This window comes from Rana temporaria, chromosome 3, assembly GCF_905171775.1.
Source record: "Rana temporaria chromosome 3, aRanTem1.1, whole genome shotgun sequence".
Taxonomy (NCBI): Eukaryota; Metazoa; Chordata; class Amphibia; order Anura; family Ranidae; genus Rana; species Rana temporaria.
The window spans coordinates 390761799-390781225 of record NC_053491.1 but is presented as its reverse complement, the minus strand read 5'-3'; the positions used below and the strand labels follow the sequence as shown (position 1 = coordinate 390781225).

Below are 19427 nucleotides of genomic sequence, written 5' to 3'. Positions count from 1 at the left end.
GACAATTGTAAGCAATGGATGGCTTCCATTCATTGTTTACAGTTGTGTTGCTAGCTGTGATTGGTCACAATGATCACATGGTACAGATAGGGCCAATTACAGCCCATCTGTACCAAGTGATTAGCTGTGGCCAAATCACCACACTGAATGAATCAATTTCATTCAGTAAAAACAGTTGCTTAGAACAGTGAAATAAACTGGTATAAGCAATCGTATTAGAAAAAAAAATCCTGATTACTTACCCAGAGTAGTACACTGGTAAGTGGTAACAGAATGTTGAAAAAATAAATAAAAAATAGAAGATTATACAGGCGGTCCCCGGGTTACAAACAAGATAGGCTTGTTCTTAAAGTGGAGTTTCCATCCCAAAATGTTTTTTTTCACTATTGTGCTCATTAGACCTAAAAAAAAGAAAAAAATATATGTTTTTACTCTTCTGGAAATGCCTGTTGCTATGCGGTCCCACGAAATCTGCCTTTGGAATCACCTAGGATCCCGACATCATCTCCCTCTAATGCTCCTGGGAAATGTGTGTCATCATTTCCCAGGATGCAGTGCACTACCCAATTATCACTCCCCATCCAAGACTTCCAAGAAGTGCTTGTGGGCTTCACAATGCCCAGAAGCAAAATGACAACAGTGTGGACAGTTTTATAAACTATCTTTTTTGAATAACTATGCAGATCGGCGGCGGATTGTAAAATAGTAAGTGACCGGATTTATATTATAAAAACGCATGCTGAAAGAACATACATTTAAAAAATGCTAATTGTGGTTGGAATCCCGCTTTAAGTTGAATCTGTTTGTAAGTTGGAACAGGTACATTGTTTAAGTGTAGCTCCAGCCAAAACATAGACTTTTAAGCTTTTTGGATAGCATAGGGAAGGGTGATCACCCTTGTAACATTTGTTTTGCCGTCTGTGCCCCTGTTCAGAAGACTTCCCCTCACTTTCTGTCCCAATGATAATTGGATTTAGAAAATTTGGGGTTATTAGGGAAACAAGGATTGGTGATGAAGCATCAGTGGAGACACCTATTTCCCATATTAACTCTTACAGGAGAGAATTTCCCTTCCTAGGGGTAGATTTCCTCACTTCCTGTTGTCTCCTTCCATTTGTAAGTCGGGTGTTTGTAAGTAGGAGATTACTGCCTGTATATGCAACTTTTTATTTTATTTCTTCCTTTAAAAAATTGTGGCAAAAGATTACAGCTTAAAAAAACAACCTTGCCATACCTCTTACTAAATACATTGAACTATCTGCTTTTCAAAAAGGGGTAATTTAGGGCATACTCTTATTGTCCTGGCATTTTCGGGCCTCAAAAAAAATTATAGGCTGGCAGTACAGAAGGATTATCAATTTTCAGATATATATATATATACACCATAGTTTGTGGACTCTAACTTTCCTACAGACTAAATAATATACTTTGATTTTGGTTATTTTCACCAAAGAAATGTAGCAGAATTCTATTTGGTCTAAATTTATAAAGAAAGGTCATTTATTTGCAGAATTTTAAAACTTGTTTTTCTTGAAAAAAATTATTTTTCATTTATTTAGGATTTTTATTTTTAATACCCAGCGCCAATTACATACCATCAAAAGAAAGTTCTATTTGTGTAAAAAATAAAAATGCCATAAGGGTACATATTGGGTAAAGTGCGACATGAAATGTGGCCTGGGCAGGAAACAGGGTGAAAGTGACCCAGTACTAAGAGATAAAACATGGGGGAAATGTACATGTATTGCAAAAATATCCTGCAAAAGGTTTTTCTTTTAAATGTTTCCAAGCACTCTGGGAGCCTAAAATTCACAATTGGAGCTGGTAGGTGGCTCGCCTGTTCCTGCCTGTCCTTGGGTCATTATTATGAACAGCTAGTTTAATAACCAGGAGGCTGGAAAACAACCATTGACTTGTATGCTTTGTGTCGGTATAAGGGCCACCTGTACTAACAGGTCTAAGAGTATTCGAAAACAATTTGACAAGTACATGTAGACACCAGAGGGAGCCTAATTTACAATACTGCTTTTAACACTAACAGAATACTTTTAATAAACCTGAAATGGGACATCAGGGTCCACGACAGGCTGTTCATAAAGAGAACTCAGCATCTTGATTCATAATGCCCCTACAGAAGAATGCGGTTACTGCGCTGGTCTAAATACGCGATGACACAAAATGGTAAATTAAATCTAATACAATAAAGTGCTAAATCCAGTGCAGTGATATGCGTGATAAAACACAATAAAATATACAAATAAATAAATAAGTAAATAAATTGCAATATCCAGCTGTCACAAGCGTGTACTATTGCGTAGTGCCAAGTGCAACTACTGTGCCACCAAACAAGATTTAAATAAGTAAATAAATAACAATAAAAAATCTCACAAGCATGTGACTAAATAAATATCAAAATTTCATTCTGTTAAACATATGAGATATATACGTGATACTGTGTGCAACTAGTTTACCAACAAACAGATCTGAATAAATATAAATATGAATATAAAGTGCAAAGTCATAACATATGTGCAAAAAGCTTTTTAAAGTTCATGTGCCTGCATAACACAACTCCAAGATTGCCTGGAAAACCAGCTTTCCTGATGACGCAGACTTGCGAAACGCGTAGAAGCCAGGTGGACAACGCACAGAGGGGGTACATTTGACCAGCGGAACCACAAGTGTAGCAGGAGCCAGGCGCGCAACCCAAAGACAAGCTGGTGAGCGGCTGTCCAAACCCGATACTGCCAAATACACCAGGTGCTGGTTAAAGCACCTCCTTTGTGAGTAGTTTGATTTTAAATATTTTTAAAGTAATAAACCTTTGATGAGCCCCCTGTTTTTTTGAGGCACAAAGGAAAATCTTGTGAGAGAGGAAAAGAGGCCACGATCGATCATAACGGAATAAGGCTTTGGGCTTATTACCAGCTGGGGTCTGGTGAGTGTGTATTTCAGCAGTTGGTGGTGGTAGCACTTGTTTCCGTCGGGTGGAAGAGATAGCTGCACCCTAGATGTATGAGATATAACTCCAGGACAAATTACCACATAAAAACTTTTTCCAAAAACATTCCAAACTGACAAGTTGCTGGTTTTCCAGGCAATCTTGGAGTTGTGTTATGCAGGCACATGAACTTTAAAAAACTTTTTGCTCGTATGTTATGACTTTGCACTTTATATTCATATTTATATTAATTCAGATCTGTTTTTTGGTAAACTAGTTGCACACAGTATCACGTATATATCTCATATGTTTAACAGAATGAAATTTTGATATTTATTTAGTCACATGCTTGTGAGATTTTTTTATTGTTATTTATTTATTTATTTAAATCTTGTTTGGTGGCACAGTAGTTGCACTTCGCACTACGCAATAGTACACGCTTGTGACAGCTGGATATTGCAATTTATTTATTTATTTGTATATTTATTGTGTTTTATCACGCATATCACTGCACTGGATTTAGCACTTTATTGTATTAGATTTAATTTACCATTTTGTGTCATCGCGTATTTAGACCAGCGCAGTAACCACATTCTTCTGCTTTCACTCATAAACCTTTTTGGAGGTTTACACAGTACCGCAGCAGGTCAATATAATATAACCCGTTTTTTGCGCCGGTGACAATCACATATAATGCCCCTACAGGCTATTGTAGTATCTAGGTTAGGTTTGTTCCACAAAGCCTTAGGTCCTTGGATTTTCAGCAACAAAATGTGCTAAATAAGAGTTTTCTAAAATGTATTGGGTGGGCACTGTGAGCTCAACCTGATGGGGTTTTGCCATGTGGGGCAATACCGCAAGTTTCCGTTATCGATACGTGTTTAATCAACTTTATTTAACGCAGTCCATCCTGCACCCTCCTCTTGTGAAGGATATGCTGTAATTAAAAAAAATAAAATAAAAAATGATCACATATTTGATAGACCAGAGTGGAGGGGCCAGGATATTTGAGGGTCCAGAGCAGGGTCACTTTCGTATACTTAAAAGAGTGCACCCGCCCCATTCACTCCGCCATTCTCTTTGACTACCAGTAGCGAAGAGAAATGTCATGGTCTGTTTATTATATACACAAAAGTCTCAATAAAGATTCTTCAACAAGGTTTTTCAAAAAGCAACAGTTATATTGACCTTTTAACTCGCTTACAAATAACAAATAAAAAAAAAAAAAAGTTCAGGTCTAGTAGAAGTGCAGAGGACACCTTTGTTTTAGTAGTTTTCCCTCATAGTGTACACGTTATTTCATTTTTTTTTTCTTTACAAAAAGAGATGAAAATTAATAAATAAAATGGGCAGAGGTTACTCAACATAATTTGGATTGCACAATTTTTCTGTTAAAAAAAAAAAGAAACAGGAAAAAAAAAAAGAAACAGGAAAAAAAAAAAGCACACACACATAGGAAGGACTCCAGTGCAAACACGAAATAAAAAAAAGGAAAAACAGAAAGGCTTTTACACACGGAGAGAATTTTTTTCCAATGGCGAGCTATTAAAATTCCTTGCTTACAAATAACGCATTTCTGTCTTACTCATGGAACACGGACGCCAAAATACATAATAGTTCCATTGCCCCACATCGTAACATTCAATGAAATCGCTTACCAAAGCGCGACAGCATCATCAGTGTGTGCACCGTCCCTTTGTTTGTTCATTTTGCACTTGCAATCAAAAGTAGGATATAACAAATTGTTTGTAAAGCCTGCTAGTTTTGCACGCAGCCCCTTTTAATCAAGTCTCCGACCAGAACACTGTGTGATGTAAGCCTGGGGAGGGTTAAAGAGGCACTTTAGATTGGCTGGTAGTTTTTTTTTTTTTATTATTATTTTTTTCAACCCTCTTCAACTGCAGGGACCAGGGTGGGGTAGTCAGCCTGGACAACAATCCATTTCATGTATTACGCCCGGTGCATTTCTGCTCACAGACACTAGGTGGTAGTGTTATCAAAAGAAACCACTGCGGGTCAAGGAGGCACTTTGGCAGTGAAGTTTCAGTTTTCCGATGGCAGCGACAACTTTTTCTGCTATGACATCAGGATTGGCTTCTGTCTCACCTCCAAGATATCTGCAAAGAGAAGAAAAACGTATAAGCACACACAGCTGTAAAAGGATGCATTCTGGTTTTGTTTTAGGTAATTTCAGGCAACAAGTGGAACCAATTACTCCCAAGTATATAGCAAACATTGCAAATGCTTTACTGCACTGCTTTCCAGGAATCTCCTTACACGTGGCGTGGAAGAGTTGTTTTCAATTAAATCTAATAAGTAGCTTCCTTTTTCTTATTGCTCAAAAGAGCTGCAGATTAAAGCTTCTGGAGGTAGCTTTCATTCTTGTGTCATATGTCTTACCAAAACTAACACCAATATTTCGGTGGGCACAAGAATGAGCTTGCAATGGAAATATTTTTCCAATAAAAAAAAAAAAAAGACCAAATAATTTCCCAGAACTTTGAAATAAATCAGGTTTAACCACTTAAGCCCCGGACCATATTGCTGGTCAATGACCGGGCCACTTTTTGCGATTCGGCACTGCGTCGCTTTAACGGACAATTGCGTGGTCATGCGACGTGGCTCCCAAACAAAATTGGCGTCCTTTTATTCCCCCACAAATAGAGATTTATTTTGGTGGTATTTAATCACCTCTGCGGTTTTTAGTTTTTGCGCTATAAACAAAAATAGAGCGACGATTTTGATTTTTTTTTTATTTTTTACTTTTTGTTGTAATAAATATCCCCCAAAAATATATAAAAAACTTTTTTTTTTCCTCAGTTTAGGCAGATACGTATTCTTCTACATATTTTTCGTAAAAAAAAAAATCGCAATAAGCGTTAATTGATTGGTTTGTGCAAAAGTTATAGCGTTTACAAAATAGGGGCTAGTTTTATGGCATTTTTTTATTAATATTTTTTTTTTACTAGTAATGTCGGCGATCAGCGATTTTTACCTGTACTGTGACATTATGGTGGACACTTTTGACACATTTTTGGGACCATTGGCATTTTTATAGCGATCAGTGCTATAAAAATGCATTGATTACTATAAAAATGCCACTGGCAGGAAGGGGTTAAGTATGTTTCCCTGTGTGTGTTCTAACTGAAGGGGGGGTGGACTGACTTGGGGAAATGACTGATACATTGTATGAACAATCAGGCATTTCTCCCACTGACAGGACCGGGAGCTGTGTGTTTACACACACAGCTCCCGGTTCTCGCTCCGTAACGAGCGATCGCGGGTGCCCGGCGGTAATCATTTCCGCCGGGCGAACGCGCGTCGGCGTCAGGGGCGTGCGTGCGCCACTACTGACTGCTCGGCAAGATGACCTAGATATACGTGATCTCGCCCAGCAGAGCCGACCTGCCGCCGTAAAACTGCAGCGGCTGGTCGGCAAGTGGTTAAAGGGGTTGTAAAGGTAAAAAAAAATTCCCCTAAATAGCTTCCTTTACCTTCGTGCAGTCCTCCTTCACTTACCTCATCCTTCCATTTTGCTTTTAAATGTCCCCATTTCTTCTGAGAAATCCTCACTTCCTGTTCTTCTGTCTGTAACTCCACACAGTAATGCAACACTTTCTCCATGCTGTGGAGAAAGTTTCTTGAGGGGGGAGGGGGCGAGCAGGAGTGTCAGGACGCTCTCTATTTTGTAGATAGAGAAAGGAGCTGTGTGTTAGTGGACGTCCTGACACTCCTGCTCGCCCCCTCCCCCCTCAAGAGGCTTTCTCCACACCAGGGAGAAAGCCTCGCATTACTGTGTGGAGTTAGACGTTTCCTCGGGGCGGGCGTAATTACGTCACTCCGCTGTTTATTGTGTGGGCTCTGAATGTCTGGCACGGTATGTCGGACCTATAGTGTGCATGTTCCGGTAACATCACTGGCTGCATGCACTCTGAATATCTCCTAAACAGTGCAGGTTTAGGAGATATTCACAGTACCTACAAGTAAGCCTTATTATAGGTTTACTTGTAGATGAAAAAGTGGGTTTACTACCACTTGAGGGGATTTTTAATGTTTTTCTTTAGGTGTTTATTTTATTATCATTTTATACAAGTAATTTATCTCTATTTTTTTCAACATTGGTATTTTAGAAACTTAAAAGCCTTGCTCCTACAATACAAAACATTTTTGTAACAGTCTTTGTATTTCTTTAAATTAAAAATGTTTGTTACATTTTTTCCTCCTTTGTAGAGGTTCTGGATAGATTCAGGGAAAATAGATCCAGCTCTAATATGCAGCAAGAGAAACACTTCCAATAGTGATCTATCGCTCACCGCTGTAAATCAATGCTCAATTGAGCACCGTTACGGAGATCTGCTGCTGCATGGGTGGGGGGGGGAGGGGTCGGGGGTACAGAGCCTTCTAGAGCAGTGGTTCTTAACCTCAGTCCTCAACCTCAGTCCTCAAGTACTCCCAACGGGACATGTTTTCAGGTTTTTCTTTACTTTGCACAGCTGCTTTAAATCAATATCAATGACATGGTATTGATGAGAGCCATTTTATCCAAGGGAAGTTCCCAAAACATGGCCCATTGGGGGTACTTGAGGCCTGAGGTTGAGAACCACTGTTCTAGAGGAGCCTCTCCCAATCTTTTAACATGGAGGAAATTCTGTTAATAGTTACTATATCTGCAGTCACAGTACAATAATGTGATAGTCAGTGGGAAGGATGCTTCTCACATTACAGGTACTTCTATAGCACCATACATTTATACAGCGCTTTACATATATAGTGTACATTCAGATCAGTTCCCATCCTCAAGGAGCTTACAATTTAAGGTCTCCAACTCACATACAGTATAGACTATACATACTAGGGACAATTTAGACAGGACCAAATTAACCTACCAGCATGTCTTGTGTGTGTGGGAGAAGACCGCAGTACCCGGAGGAAACCCACACAGTCGCAGGGAGAACATTTGTGGTCAGTAGAAGAATCCTCCCCCCTACAGATAGATGGATGGTGATAGGGTCCCCATAGGGAAAGGGGACAGCTGTAGATGCAGAGATCACAGGACAGTTAAGAGATCTTATCTGCAGCCCAAAATGGGCCCCATCCAAGAGCATGGCCAGCCGCAATACTCCACTACTAGCAAAGTTGCAGCCTTTTGGGACCCCATCACCATGGGATCGCATAACCACACCACCCGACTTATTGTTTTAACTCTCATCTAGAGTTTTTACAAATGCCAACCTCTCTATGCATTTCCAGGTGTGCTGTTGCCCCTGATGAAGAGGGATAATGTATATACTCGAGTATAAGCCGACCCGAATATAAGCCGAGGCACCTCATTTTACCACAAAAAACTGGGAAAACTTATGGACTCGAGTATAAGCCTAGGGTGTCCATCTGCATGCCTCGCTGTGTCTATGTGCATGCCTCACGTTTAACATGGGAGTCTATGGAAGGGGTGCCCGGCTTTGAAAAAACGTAGGTCCCCCAGACAACAAACTTTTAGAGGAGATATGGGGCTACATGTGTGCCAATTTCCGGGTCCAGGGGACCTACGCCCGGCCGGTACCTGGTCCCCAAAGTCACAGGAGAAATGACCGTTTAACATGGAAGTCTATGGAAGGGGTGCCCGGCTTTGAAAAAAAAAAAACACACACACACACACACACACACACACATGCTCCCCGGCCGTAGGTCCCCCAGACAACAAACTTTGCACACTTGTAGAGGAGATCAGGCACAAAAAGGTGACTCGAGTATAAGCCGAGGGGTGCATTTTCAGCACAAAAACTCGGCTTATATGGTAATCAAAACGTGTCAGACAGTTTCTACATCAAGACTAACATCTTAAACCTATGATAGTTTATGGGGTCCTATTCCCCTATGGTCTAAGCCTACACTGTATGTTTTGAGATATGGTTTTATGTTCGGTAATAAAGTTATATATATATATATATATATATATATTTTCTGCCTTTTAAATAAATGTGGTGGTCCCATACACCCATGAAACAATTTGTTGGATAGACTATTTTCTGGGATGTTGGCACCCTAGTAGCCTCCAAGCACAACAGTTATATTGTGTTAATTTCCCCTTTGCTAGGGTGACAACCATACTGAGCAGCGTTGTTGCCCTAGGAAAGGGAGTGTGTTGAGACTACATAGGACAGGAAAGGACATTAAATATGTTAATGGCAGAATTGCCAGGTTAAAATAAAGGGAAAAAAGTGAAAAAAGGGAACTAATGCAGTCAATGTTAAAGCCATGTTTGCAATGCCATCAGTTTTTTTTGGAGGGGGGGGGTTTAAAAACCCTTTAGGTTCTATAAAACATGTCACTTTAATGTCTATATCTCAGATCCAAATTATTAGAAATAGATGAACAATAAACGTTGAGTGGTCAGGGATTTACCAGACAGGATGCGCTGCAGTGGTAGGGTGACGTAGGTCAGGTGTGCATAGAGAAGGAAGTTCTCGTCGGTTCTGTTCAGCTTCAGCCATGACCCCACCAATGATCTTCCCGTTCCAGAGAGGGAGCGAGACCTCAGGTTTGTTGCATTGTGTATATCTGTGGAATGACATACAGAACAGTTATATAGAGAAACACCTATTGGAATGTACAGGAGTTTGGCTGCATTTTCATTTATTAGAGTAATATTAAACTCTGTTTTTAAGTAGTTTCAGAAGCTGATTTAATCACTTGGGCCCCCTTCACCCATGCATACTGTTTGTGCATTTTTCATCCATCCATTGACGAATGAAAAAAAAAAAAAAAAAAAAGGGGGACATCAATGCATCTCTACGGAAAAAAAAAAACGATTATCCATTTACATCCGCATCTGTCAACATCCGTTTTTTTGGAACGGATAAAAGCCCCATTTTTCTTCTGTTAAAAACAAACAAAAAAACGGATCAAACAAAAAATGGATGTAAATCGGACAAATGATCCATTTTTGCATGACAAACGGCTTCTGGGACTCAAGTGGAGGATGTAAAAAACTGATGACAAACTGAGATGGTCTCATAGAAGTGTTCAATGTCCTGTGCCAGGTCAGAGTAAGAGGTAAAACTACACGTTGTTAAGAAACACATTTATCCTTGAAGTATCGCAGAGGAATAGTTTTGTGCATTCATTCTCAGCCAGCAGATGGAGCTCCATTTCCTTTTAATTATGGTGCTTTTAGAAAAAGAGATAAGATGCACACTAATGTATTTAAAGCTGAATGCCAGTTATGATCCTAAGAGCATACTTACATTGATCCAGCTTGGCCCAGTGCAATGCAAGTAGGAATATCCCATAGGTGAGTGATTGCTTTGAAAGCTGACAGTTATTGTAGTAGTTGGCATTACAAAGTTCACTGCGATCTTCTGGGTCCAGTGCTGCCCCACTGCATACTGTCCACACTAAATCGCCACTGCCAACATTCAGAGAATATCTTCTCTTTTTGTTTTCAATGAATTTGTGAATTAATGACACCTCTTCTCTCCACCTCATTCAATCAGTGTGCCTTTTAAATACAAGTGTCAAGCAACCAACCACTTGTGGTCAGTTAGCTGCGGGGCAGTTGCACAGGACTCAGAATATTGTGGCAAGCTCTGTAGTAGCATTGTAACGGTCACAACCATTCAACAGACACGATCCATTCCATAAGAATTCCCCCAGAATTAAGACGAGACACAAGCTCTGTTCCTTTCTGGTTCCAAAATGAATGAATACTTTTAATGGTAAAACTCAGGTTTTTATACAGTTCACAACCAAAAAGCATGTTACAGGGACAATGAAACTCTCCACCCCCAAAACATCACACAATGGGGCTTCATACACATTCTTTTAGATAATGACATTCAGAGGAGTTCATTATCCCCCAGACGTTCTGACTCCGCCAATAAGCAATTCACCTGCATAATACACATTCCTATGTCAGACGTTCTGTCTCCGACAATCAGCTATTCACACCTGATCATCAATAGGCTTTTCACACCAAACAGTGTCAGTATACACAATGAAATATCTAGGAGCAGACTCAATTAACACCTCAAAAGCATGTGTCCCCACATTGAATGAAACATTGACCTGTTGGAGTCAGACTTTAACAACTTGTAATATTTCAAGATATCCTGCAAAACATTAATCATTTCTCAGCCATCCTATGCCCAAAAAGGGCACAGGATGGCCCTAGACCAAAGAGTCATTAGTCACGCTGGCACAAGAGTACCCCCCATCCTTCAAAAGTCTCTGGGTGTCACGGGCCATTCTGTTACAAGCATCAACTACTATAGTGACCAAGTTTCCACAGTGGTCTCCCAGGTATGAGGCATGAATCCTTACATTAGTCAAACTGGACAAATTTGTATATGCAATTAAAGGCCTTACTTGGAATTGAAATTCCAAGTTTAAAATAGTGTCAGTTTATTTTTTCTGTCCGTCTCCCATTGTAACTTCCTCTCGGAGATGGGACAGGAACTGAAAGTAAACCTCTGATTTGTCCAAATGAGGGGAAAATCCCTTCAATTCGTATTCTAACAATATCCTACACTTACAAAAATGACTGGGTTATACAAACACTTTCAAACTGAATGTCAGGTAGATATCAAATTATTGAAGCTCTGTGAACTGTTAATATATCATGAAATATATTTCTTTAAATGCAGGCCAATTATATCTTTTTTAAATGCAGCATCTGTGGGGCATCCTCAAACGGAAGGTGGAGGAGCGCAAGGTTTGCAACATCCACCAGCTCCGTGATGTCGTCATGGAGGAGTGGAAGAGGACTCCAGTGGCAACCTGTGAAGCTCTGGTGAACTCCATGCCCAAGAGGGTTAAGGCAGTGCTGGAAAATAATGGTGGCTACACAAAATATTGACAATTTGGGCCTACATACATACACAGTCATGGCCAAAATATTGGCACCCCTGCATTTCTGTCAGATAATGCACCACTTTGCCTAAACATTTGTAATTGCAACAATTTTCTGGCGTTCTCATGTTTATTTATTTTGCTTGTATTGGTATGACACACAAAAGTGGAGAAACAAAAAGGCAAATCTGACACATTCCACACAAAACTCCACAAAATGGGCTGTACAAAATTATTGGCATTCCAAGTTTGTGATGCTCCTGTAATTTGTACTTAAACTCACCTGTATCAATTAACAGGTGCTGGCAATATATAAATCACACAACCAGTTAAAATGGTGAAAAATGTACTCAACCTGTTTTTTTCTGTGTGCCACACTGAGCATGGAGAAGACAAAGAGCTGCAAAAAATTGTCTGAGAATTTGAGAACATAAATTGTGGAAAAGCATGGACAGTCTCAAGGTAATAAGTCCATCTCCAGAAATCGTAATGTTCCTGTGTCCACTGTGCGCAACATCGTCAAGAAGATTACAGCCCGTGGCACTGTAGCTAATCTCCCTGGACGTGGACAAAAGAAAAATTGATTGCAACAAAGGATTGTTTGAATGGTGGATAAAAAACTTTGATCAACTTCCAGCTGATCTTCAGGCACAGGGTACAAGTCTGTCATCTTGCACTATACGTCACCATCTGAATGAAAAGGGACGCTATGGTAGGACCCCACTGCTGACACAGAGAATGTGCTGTGGACGGACTAAAAAAAAAAGAAAAAAGAACTGAGGCCTTTAACCCTCCCGGCAGTATTCCCGAGTCTGGCTCGGGATAAGATTTTTATACCAAGAGCGGTATCCCCGATCCAGGCTCGCCTCGCAGCAGCCACAGACAAAGTTACTTACCTTGTCCCTGGATGCAGCGATGCCACCGCGCTGTGTGAGCGAGTGGGTCCTCGCTCGATTCACACAGTGTCCCTGTGTGCCGCCGATCTCCGTTCCCTGCGATGTTACGACACACGGGGGCAGAGAACGGCGCCAAATTCAAAAAAGTAAACAAACACATTACATATAGTATACTGTAATCTTATAGATTACAGTACTGTATGTAAAAAATACCCCCCCCCCCCCCCTTGTCCCTAGTGGTCTGTCCAGTGCCCTACATGTACTTTTGTATAATAAAAACTGTTCTTTCTGCCTGCAAACTGTAGATTGTCCATAGTAACCAAAAGTGTCCCTTTATGTCAAAAGTGGTTTTAGAGCAGCTAGAAAACAGCGATAATAAATTATAATCACTTGCAGAATTGAGCGATAGCAATTTGTGGGGAAATTCGTCATAAAAAAATAAAAGTAATGACAGCGACAATTCTGCAACTGTGTTCAGTGTTTGAGTTGATTTCATTATTGAATAATTTTTATTATAATTATATTATTATTTGTTATAGTTAGTTATTTATTATATTATAATTTAGTTTTTCAAACTATTTCATACCCAGGATGCCTACTAGACTCTTGTTTGGTCAGATTTAAGTGAGTTATTCCTAAGAATTGCATGCCTACAGTATAAAACGCCAAATTTCCTTGCAAAAAAATGGTACTGCTTTCAGCACCTAAAATCTGAAATAATTATACCGCCAGGGAGGTTAAAGAAAAGAATACAGTCAAATATGGTGGAGGTTTACTCATGTTTTGGGGTTGCTTTGCTGATTCAGGCACTGGATGTCTTGACTATGTGCATGACGATATGAAATCTGAAGATTACCAAAACATTTTTGGAGTGCAATGTAGGGCCCAGTGTCAGAAAGTTGGGTCTCCATCAGAGGTCATGGGTCTCACAGCAGGACAATGACCCAAATCACACATCAAAAAGCACCCAGAAATGGTTTAAGACAAAGCGCTAGAGAGTGCTGAACTGGCCAGCAATGAGTCCAGATCAAAATCCCATAGAGAACCTGTGGAGAAATCTCAAAACAGCAGTTGGGAAAATGAACCCTTCCAATCTGAGAGACCTGGAGCAGTTGGCGAAGGAAGAGCGGCCACATTTTTTTTTTTTTCAAGGGGAGGGCTACCAAAATATTAAATCTAGTCCATTTTTGGTGTTTTGCGTGGAAGGTGTCAGATTTGGCTCTTTGTTTCTCCATTTTTTTGTGTCATATCAATACAAAAGAAATAAACACGAGAATGCCTAACCATATATACACACACACACACACACACACACACACGTATTTGCAAAAAAAATTCTGAACGAAGTGGTACATAATCTGACAGAAATGTAGGGGTGCCAAAGGCTGTGGATAGATTTCTCCTCCTTCTGTTCTGATAACCACACAGGGAAGGGGATCTTCCCAGATGGAACAGTTAAAATCCAAAGGAGACACTGACTGCAAAATTCGGTTCCAACTCCTCCCCACTCTAATCAAAACAAAAGTTTGGCTAGAGATGTACAGGAAAAAATAAATCAATCATTCAGTTTTTCATTTAAGAGGCAAATCTTCCAAGCAAGCAATCAAATGCTGGCAAGCAGCGGATCTCGCCCTGGTGATCCCCCCCCCAGTGAGGCATTGACAGCAAGGACACGACCAGTGTTACATCAGGGATCTCTATGGGTGCCTTTACCTTTAGTCCATGCATTACCCTGCATCCTCTGCCACGTATATGGATACCGCCATGGATGACAGAATACTGGTTAGCCTCCAGCTATACAGGACCTTGCACCCTATATGATCCCCCATGCGTCTGTAATAGCCGTTGCCCTTGTCCTCAGTCTGCCCACCTGTCTCTACATCACCAGGATGTTCCTTTTTTATGGCTTTGGCTTCCAATGTATCCACAGATGCAATCACTGAGATCAACGCACCATCCCCCTTGTCCGCTGCGGGGGTCAACTACTTGGGCAGTTTGGCTCCGCGCCTGCTCTACTACTCATCGGATTGGTTCTCCTGAAGAAGCGGGTCTCCCGCGAAACTAGTAGAGAATCTGACCAATCTTTGATGTACATTGTTGTTCAATGTTTGCAACATTTTAATTATAATAAAAATATAATTTTTTTTACTTAATATTGTTTACTATGTCTTATCAGTACCGAGATAGTCCATACATCAATTGGGTGGGCATGCTCCAGGTTTAGCCTCAGCAACTATTCCCTCATCCCCACCCTTCCCCTCTATTTTTCTACAAAAATCTGGATGATGGTACGTTATTATTTTGATTATAACTTACTTATATGAGGCTATACTCCCATTTTGTTCATTATGCATACAACAGTAAAAATGTCCTACCTCCATCGTCATCGCTGTCCCGGAAAAACTCTTCACTGTCATTTGCGGAGTGCGACTTCTTCATCTCTGCTATTCTGTTCCTGGGCACTTTCCTCTTAAGGGACGGAGAAAAGAAGGACGGACGGTTGTTGCGCTCTGGAGTGGGCGGAGTGCTAAATGACGTCACCTGATAGGACATGGAATACAACTGGTCAGCAATATCATTTATATCAGGCCTCTGATTACAAGGTGTTCAAGGAAGGAACTGTCTCATCTACCAATTGAACCTTTTATTTTCTCATAGACTTGAAGAATTAAAGAGGTTGTAAAGACAAAAATATTTTCCTTTTAAATTAAAGTCTGACAGTGGCTGATAAAGTAAAAAGTAATGTTTTGCATTATAACTAGTTTGATACCTGTTGAAATCAAGCTGTTTTATTCACCTCCGTCACTCCTGAATCATTATTCTCACTGACTTCCTGGTTTGCGGTGCGCATTCATTCTTGCTACATCACGGCCTAATGGGAACTACAGTTCCCATTAGGCTTAGCCTCCATGCCTGTGAGGGATAAGAGAGCATCTTCACTAGAGGTCGACCGATATGTGTTTTTCTCTGGCCGATGCCGATATTTGGAAATCGGGGTGGCCGATGGCCGATATGTGTGGCCGATATTTTAGGCCGATATTTTAGGCCGATATTCTTTTTTTTTTCCCTTCATCTCAAAAAACCTAGGGTGGAGAGGTGGGGAGGAGATAATTGTTTAGGGTGGAGAGGTGGGGTGCAGCCTGTCAGTGACCACTGGTGCAGTCCATCAGTGCAGCCTATCAGTATCCATTAGTGCCCACCAGTGCAACCTCATCAGTACCCACCAGTGGAGCCTATCAGTGTCCAGAAGTTCCACGTTAGTGCCCACCAGTACAGCCCATCAGTGCCACCTCATCAATGCCCACCAATGCACCAGTGCATCCCATCATTGCCCACCAGCGCATACCACCAGTGCATTACCACATCAGTGCCCACCAGTGCATTACCACATCAGTGCCCACCAGTACATCACCACATCAGTGCCCACCAGTGCATCACCACATCAGTGCCCACCAGTGCATCACCACATCAGTGCCCACCAGTGCATCACCACATCAGTGCATTACCACATCAGTGCCCACCAGTACATCACCACATCAGTGCCCACCAGTGCATCACCACATCAGTGCCTCACATCAGTGCCCACCAGTACATCACCACATCAGTGCCCACCAGTGCATCACCACATCAGTGCCTCACATCAGTGCCCACCAGTACAGCCCAATGTCATTCACTGCCACCTCATCAATGCCCACCAGCGGAGCGCTCCTTGCTCCGTTGCATCTTCTAGCCTAGCACAAGAAAGCTCCATTCGTCAAAACAGACAGTAAAACAAAGTAGCAACTATTGAAAGTCCCAAAGTCCAATATAATACTGCAGCAGCGCCATTTCCAAACAAACGTTTGAAAAACGAAACAAACTTCTATATTGATTATATAGAAGTTTGTTTCGTTTTTCAAACGTTTGTTTGGAAATGGCGCTGCTGCAGTATTATATTGGACTTTGGGACTTTCAATAGTTGCTACTTTGTTTTGATGTTTACATTTTTTTTTGCAGCATTGTCTCATTTCTTGTGGCCAAATTTCTGTATTGCCTACTAATATCGCCCTTCCTTCTGTTTTACCACTGCTCAGCGCTCAGGAGTCCTGAGCGCTGAGCAGTGCTAAAACAGAAGGAAGGGCGATATTAGCACTCTATCCACAAAGCTCCATTCGTCCCTGTTGTGCTGCCTACAATCACCAGAATGCAGAGCGGGCCGGTAACAACCAATCCGAGGCCGCCGCTGCCGTCATTCTCCACTCTGGAAAAAAACGTCCCCTGACGTGCTGCGCGCTCTGCCTACAAGCCCCAGAATGCAGCGCGGGCCGACAGTTACCGGCCCGTGCTGCATTCTGGAATTTGTAGGCAGGGCGCGCAGCACGTCAGGGGACATTTTTTTCCAGAGTGGAGAATGACGGCAGCGGCGGCCGCCGATTGGTTGTTACCGGCCCGTGCTGCATTCTGGAATTTGTAGGCAGAGGCAGGGCGCGCAGCACGTCAGGGGACATTTTTTTTACAGTGGAGGAAGTCTGCAGCGGCGGCCGCCGATTGGCTGTTACCGGTCCGCTGGTTGGCTGCAGACTTCCTAAACGGAAACAAATATAAAGTCAGCAGATAGCGACGAGCGGGCGGGCAGGCAGGCGGAAGAATTCCACCCAGCACAGATCCTAGACAATCGGCCTAATTTACCAAATAATCGGCCGATGCCGATATCTTTAAAAACGCAAAATATCGGCCGATATATCGGCCGACCGATATATCGGTCGACCTCTAATCTTCACGCAGGGCTGTATTCATAGGGAGGGGGTGAGCACATTCTGCTTTCCACCATGCAAAACGGCTCAGATGCTGGTGGAAAGCAAGAAGAGGAGTGACAGGAAATGGCATTTTCAAACCTGGATTACTGTATTTTGGAGGTCAAAAGGAAAAACGAGGTAAGTGATATTTAAATGCTCTTGTTTACAGAAATCAATTGATCCAATAAAAAACGAACCTTTAGTGTTCCTTTAAAGGTAGAATCTGACTGGTTATTCTGGGTAATGCACAAAAGAACCACTGTGGATGGTGCTTATAAGTACAGTTGTCATTTGCCCATTTTGGATTTCTACCCCACTGTTCTGTTCACCTGCCCAAGCCCTTGAAGCTGTGATGTACTTTTGGATACAGGGAATCATTATGTTCCCCCCAGAGATGTGCCATTTCATGGATTGGCGAATCATCAGGTCCAAGCACTGTAACATGGGGTGGATGTTTCTTAGACCTGTGTAAGCTTCAACACAAAGCTTACACAGGGCTTTCTGCTTAGGTCTGTAGCAGGTGAACATGGCAACAGGGGAGGCTGGAGAAAGCAAGTATTAGTAGAAGGGGAGGATATGAACTATTCATGGAAGTCTGTCACTTTGCTGAAAAGGGAAAAGTGTCAGGTTCGCTTTTATAAATAAAGATAAAACAAGCCAAAAATCTTTATTTAATCGATTTAGAATTACGTGTGCTCATCAAGACTGCCCTAAGGTACAACATGGATTACCAGGACATGTAGATGAGCCAGTGTGTGACTGTCAGTTCCTACACTTACCTCGATGTGCAAGTCACAGTGAGATGTTCTGCACCAATCACAGCAGAGAAGTGACAAAGGTTTGTGGAAACCCAAATGTCCACCGATACCGCAACTCCCCATGTGTGTGAAACACCATTGTGCTAATCATAGCGGTAGTTACACTACGGCAGACCTTGGATCTCGTGGTCAAGCAGTATAGGACAACCAATTATGCATCATATATCTGCAGTGAAAGTTTACGTCTTTGCCCCACTGTGTACAGACTGCTCTCATACTCACTCTCTCATGCAGTGGTGACCCCGGGTTGGAGTCCTCCTCTGTACCGTATGGCGACGTGTCGCCCGTGGAAACCCTGCTCACGGCCATCTCTGCATGACCTTTGCCTTGCGGTCCTTTCATCCGCACAAACTCCATGTTGTTATATTTGTAGAAGCCAAAGGACATCTTCTGAGCCATCTTGGCTGCCATACTGACCTGTGAGATACAAATAATGAGATCAGTCACCAGACCGCTAAAACACAGCAGCCCTCCTGCAGCTATAACAAGCCTGTCCATGTCAGACTGCGACAAAGAGTCCCTCCAGTGACAGAGCAGTACAGGTAGCAAAAGGCAGCCGTATCACCTACTTCAAAGTAGGAAATCATTTACGATCCAGAACAAAATGAATTCCTCTGGGGGTCAAAATGTCTGAGTGTCAGAACTAAGAATGTGTATGTATGCATGTATGTATGTATGTATGTATGTATGTATGTATGTATGTATATGCGCGCACGTGTATGTGTGTGCGCGCGCGTGTGTGTACACACAATTATGTTGACTAAAACATTTTCGTCTACTAAATTAATACTAATTTTGGTTGAATAAAACAATTGAGATGACTAAAATACTACAAACTAAAATGGCATTTTAGTCAAAAGACTAAAACTAAATTGAAATTTGACTTCAAAATTAACAGTGGTCTGTAGTGCATGTTCTTACCTCAATGCCATAAATAATAACACATTCGATTTTTCATTCCAGCAATATAGAACTAATGCATCACAATTTAATTGCACCCATTAGATTTTAGACGACTAAAATTAGTTTTAGTCCAATAAAATGTACTGAAGATTTAGTCGACTAAATACAACTAAAACAATTGCAGAAGACAAAAATGGGACTAAAACTAAAATGCCATTTTAGTTGTAAGACTAAAACCAAATCAAAA

At 41.4% G+C, this 19427-nt stretch overlaps 1 protein-coding gene across 2 annotated transcripts in view; it reads right to left on the bottom strand.

The window, feature by feature from the left end:
• Positions 1 to 4683: 4683 nt before the first annotated feature.
• The window catches only part of KIAA0930 (KIAA0930 ortholog), an 86660-nt gene continuing 71916 nt past the window's right edge, over positions 4684 to 19427 (bottom strand). For both annotated transcript variants that reach the window (XM_040345798.1, XM_040345799.1), the window contains exons 7-10: positions 18500 to 18694; positions 15060 to 15225; positions 9344 to 9499; positions 4684 to 5058 (exon numbers count right to left, since the gene is read on the bottom strand). In XM_040345798.1, the coding sequence (XP_040201732.1) occupies positions 5018 to 5058; positions 9344 to 9499; positions 15060 to 15225; positions 18500 to 18694 (558 nt within the window). In that variant the 3' untranslated portion in view covers positions 4684 to 5017. The remainder of the gene's footprint in view (positions 5059 to 9343; positions 9500 to 15059; positions 15226 to 18499; positions 18695 to 19427) is intronic.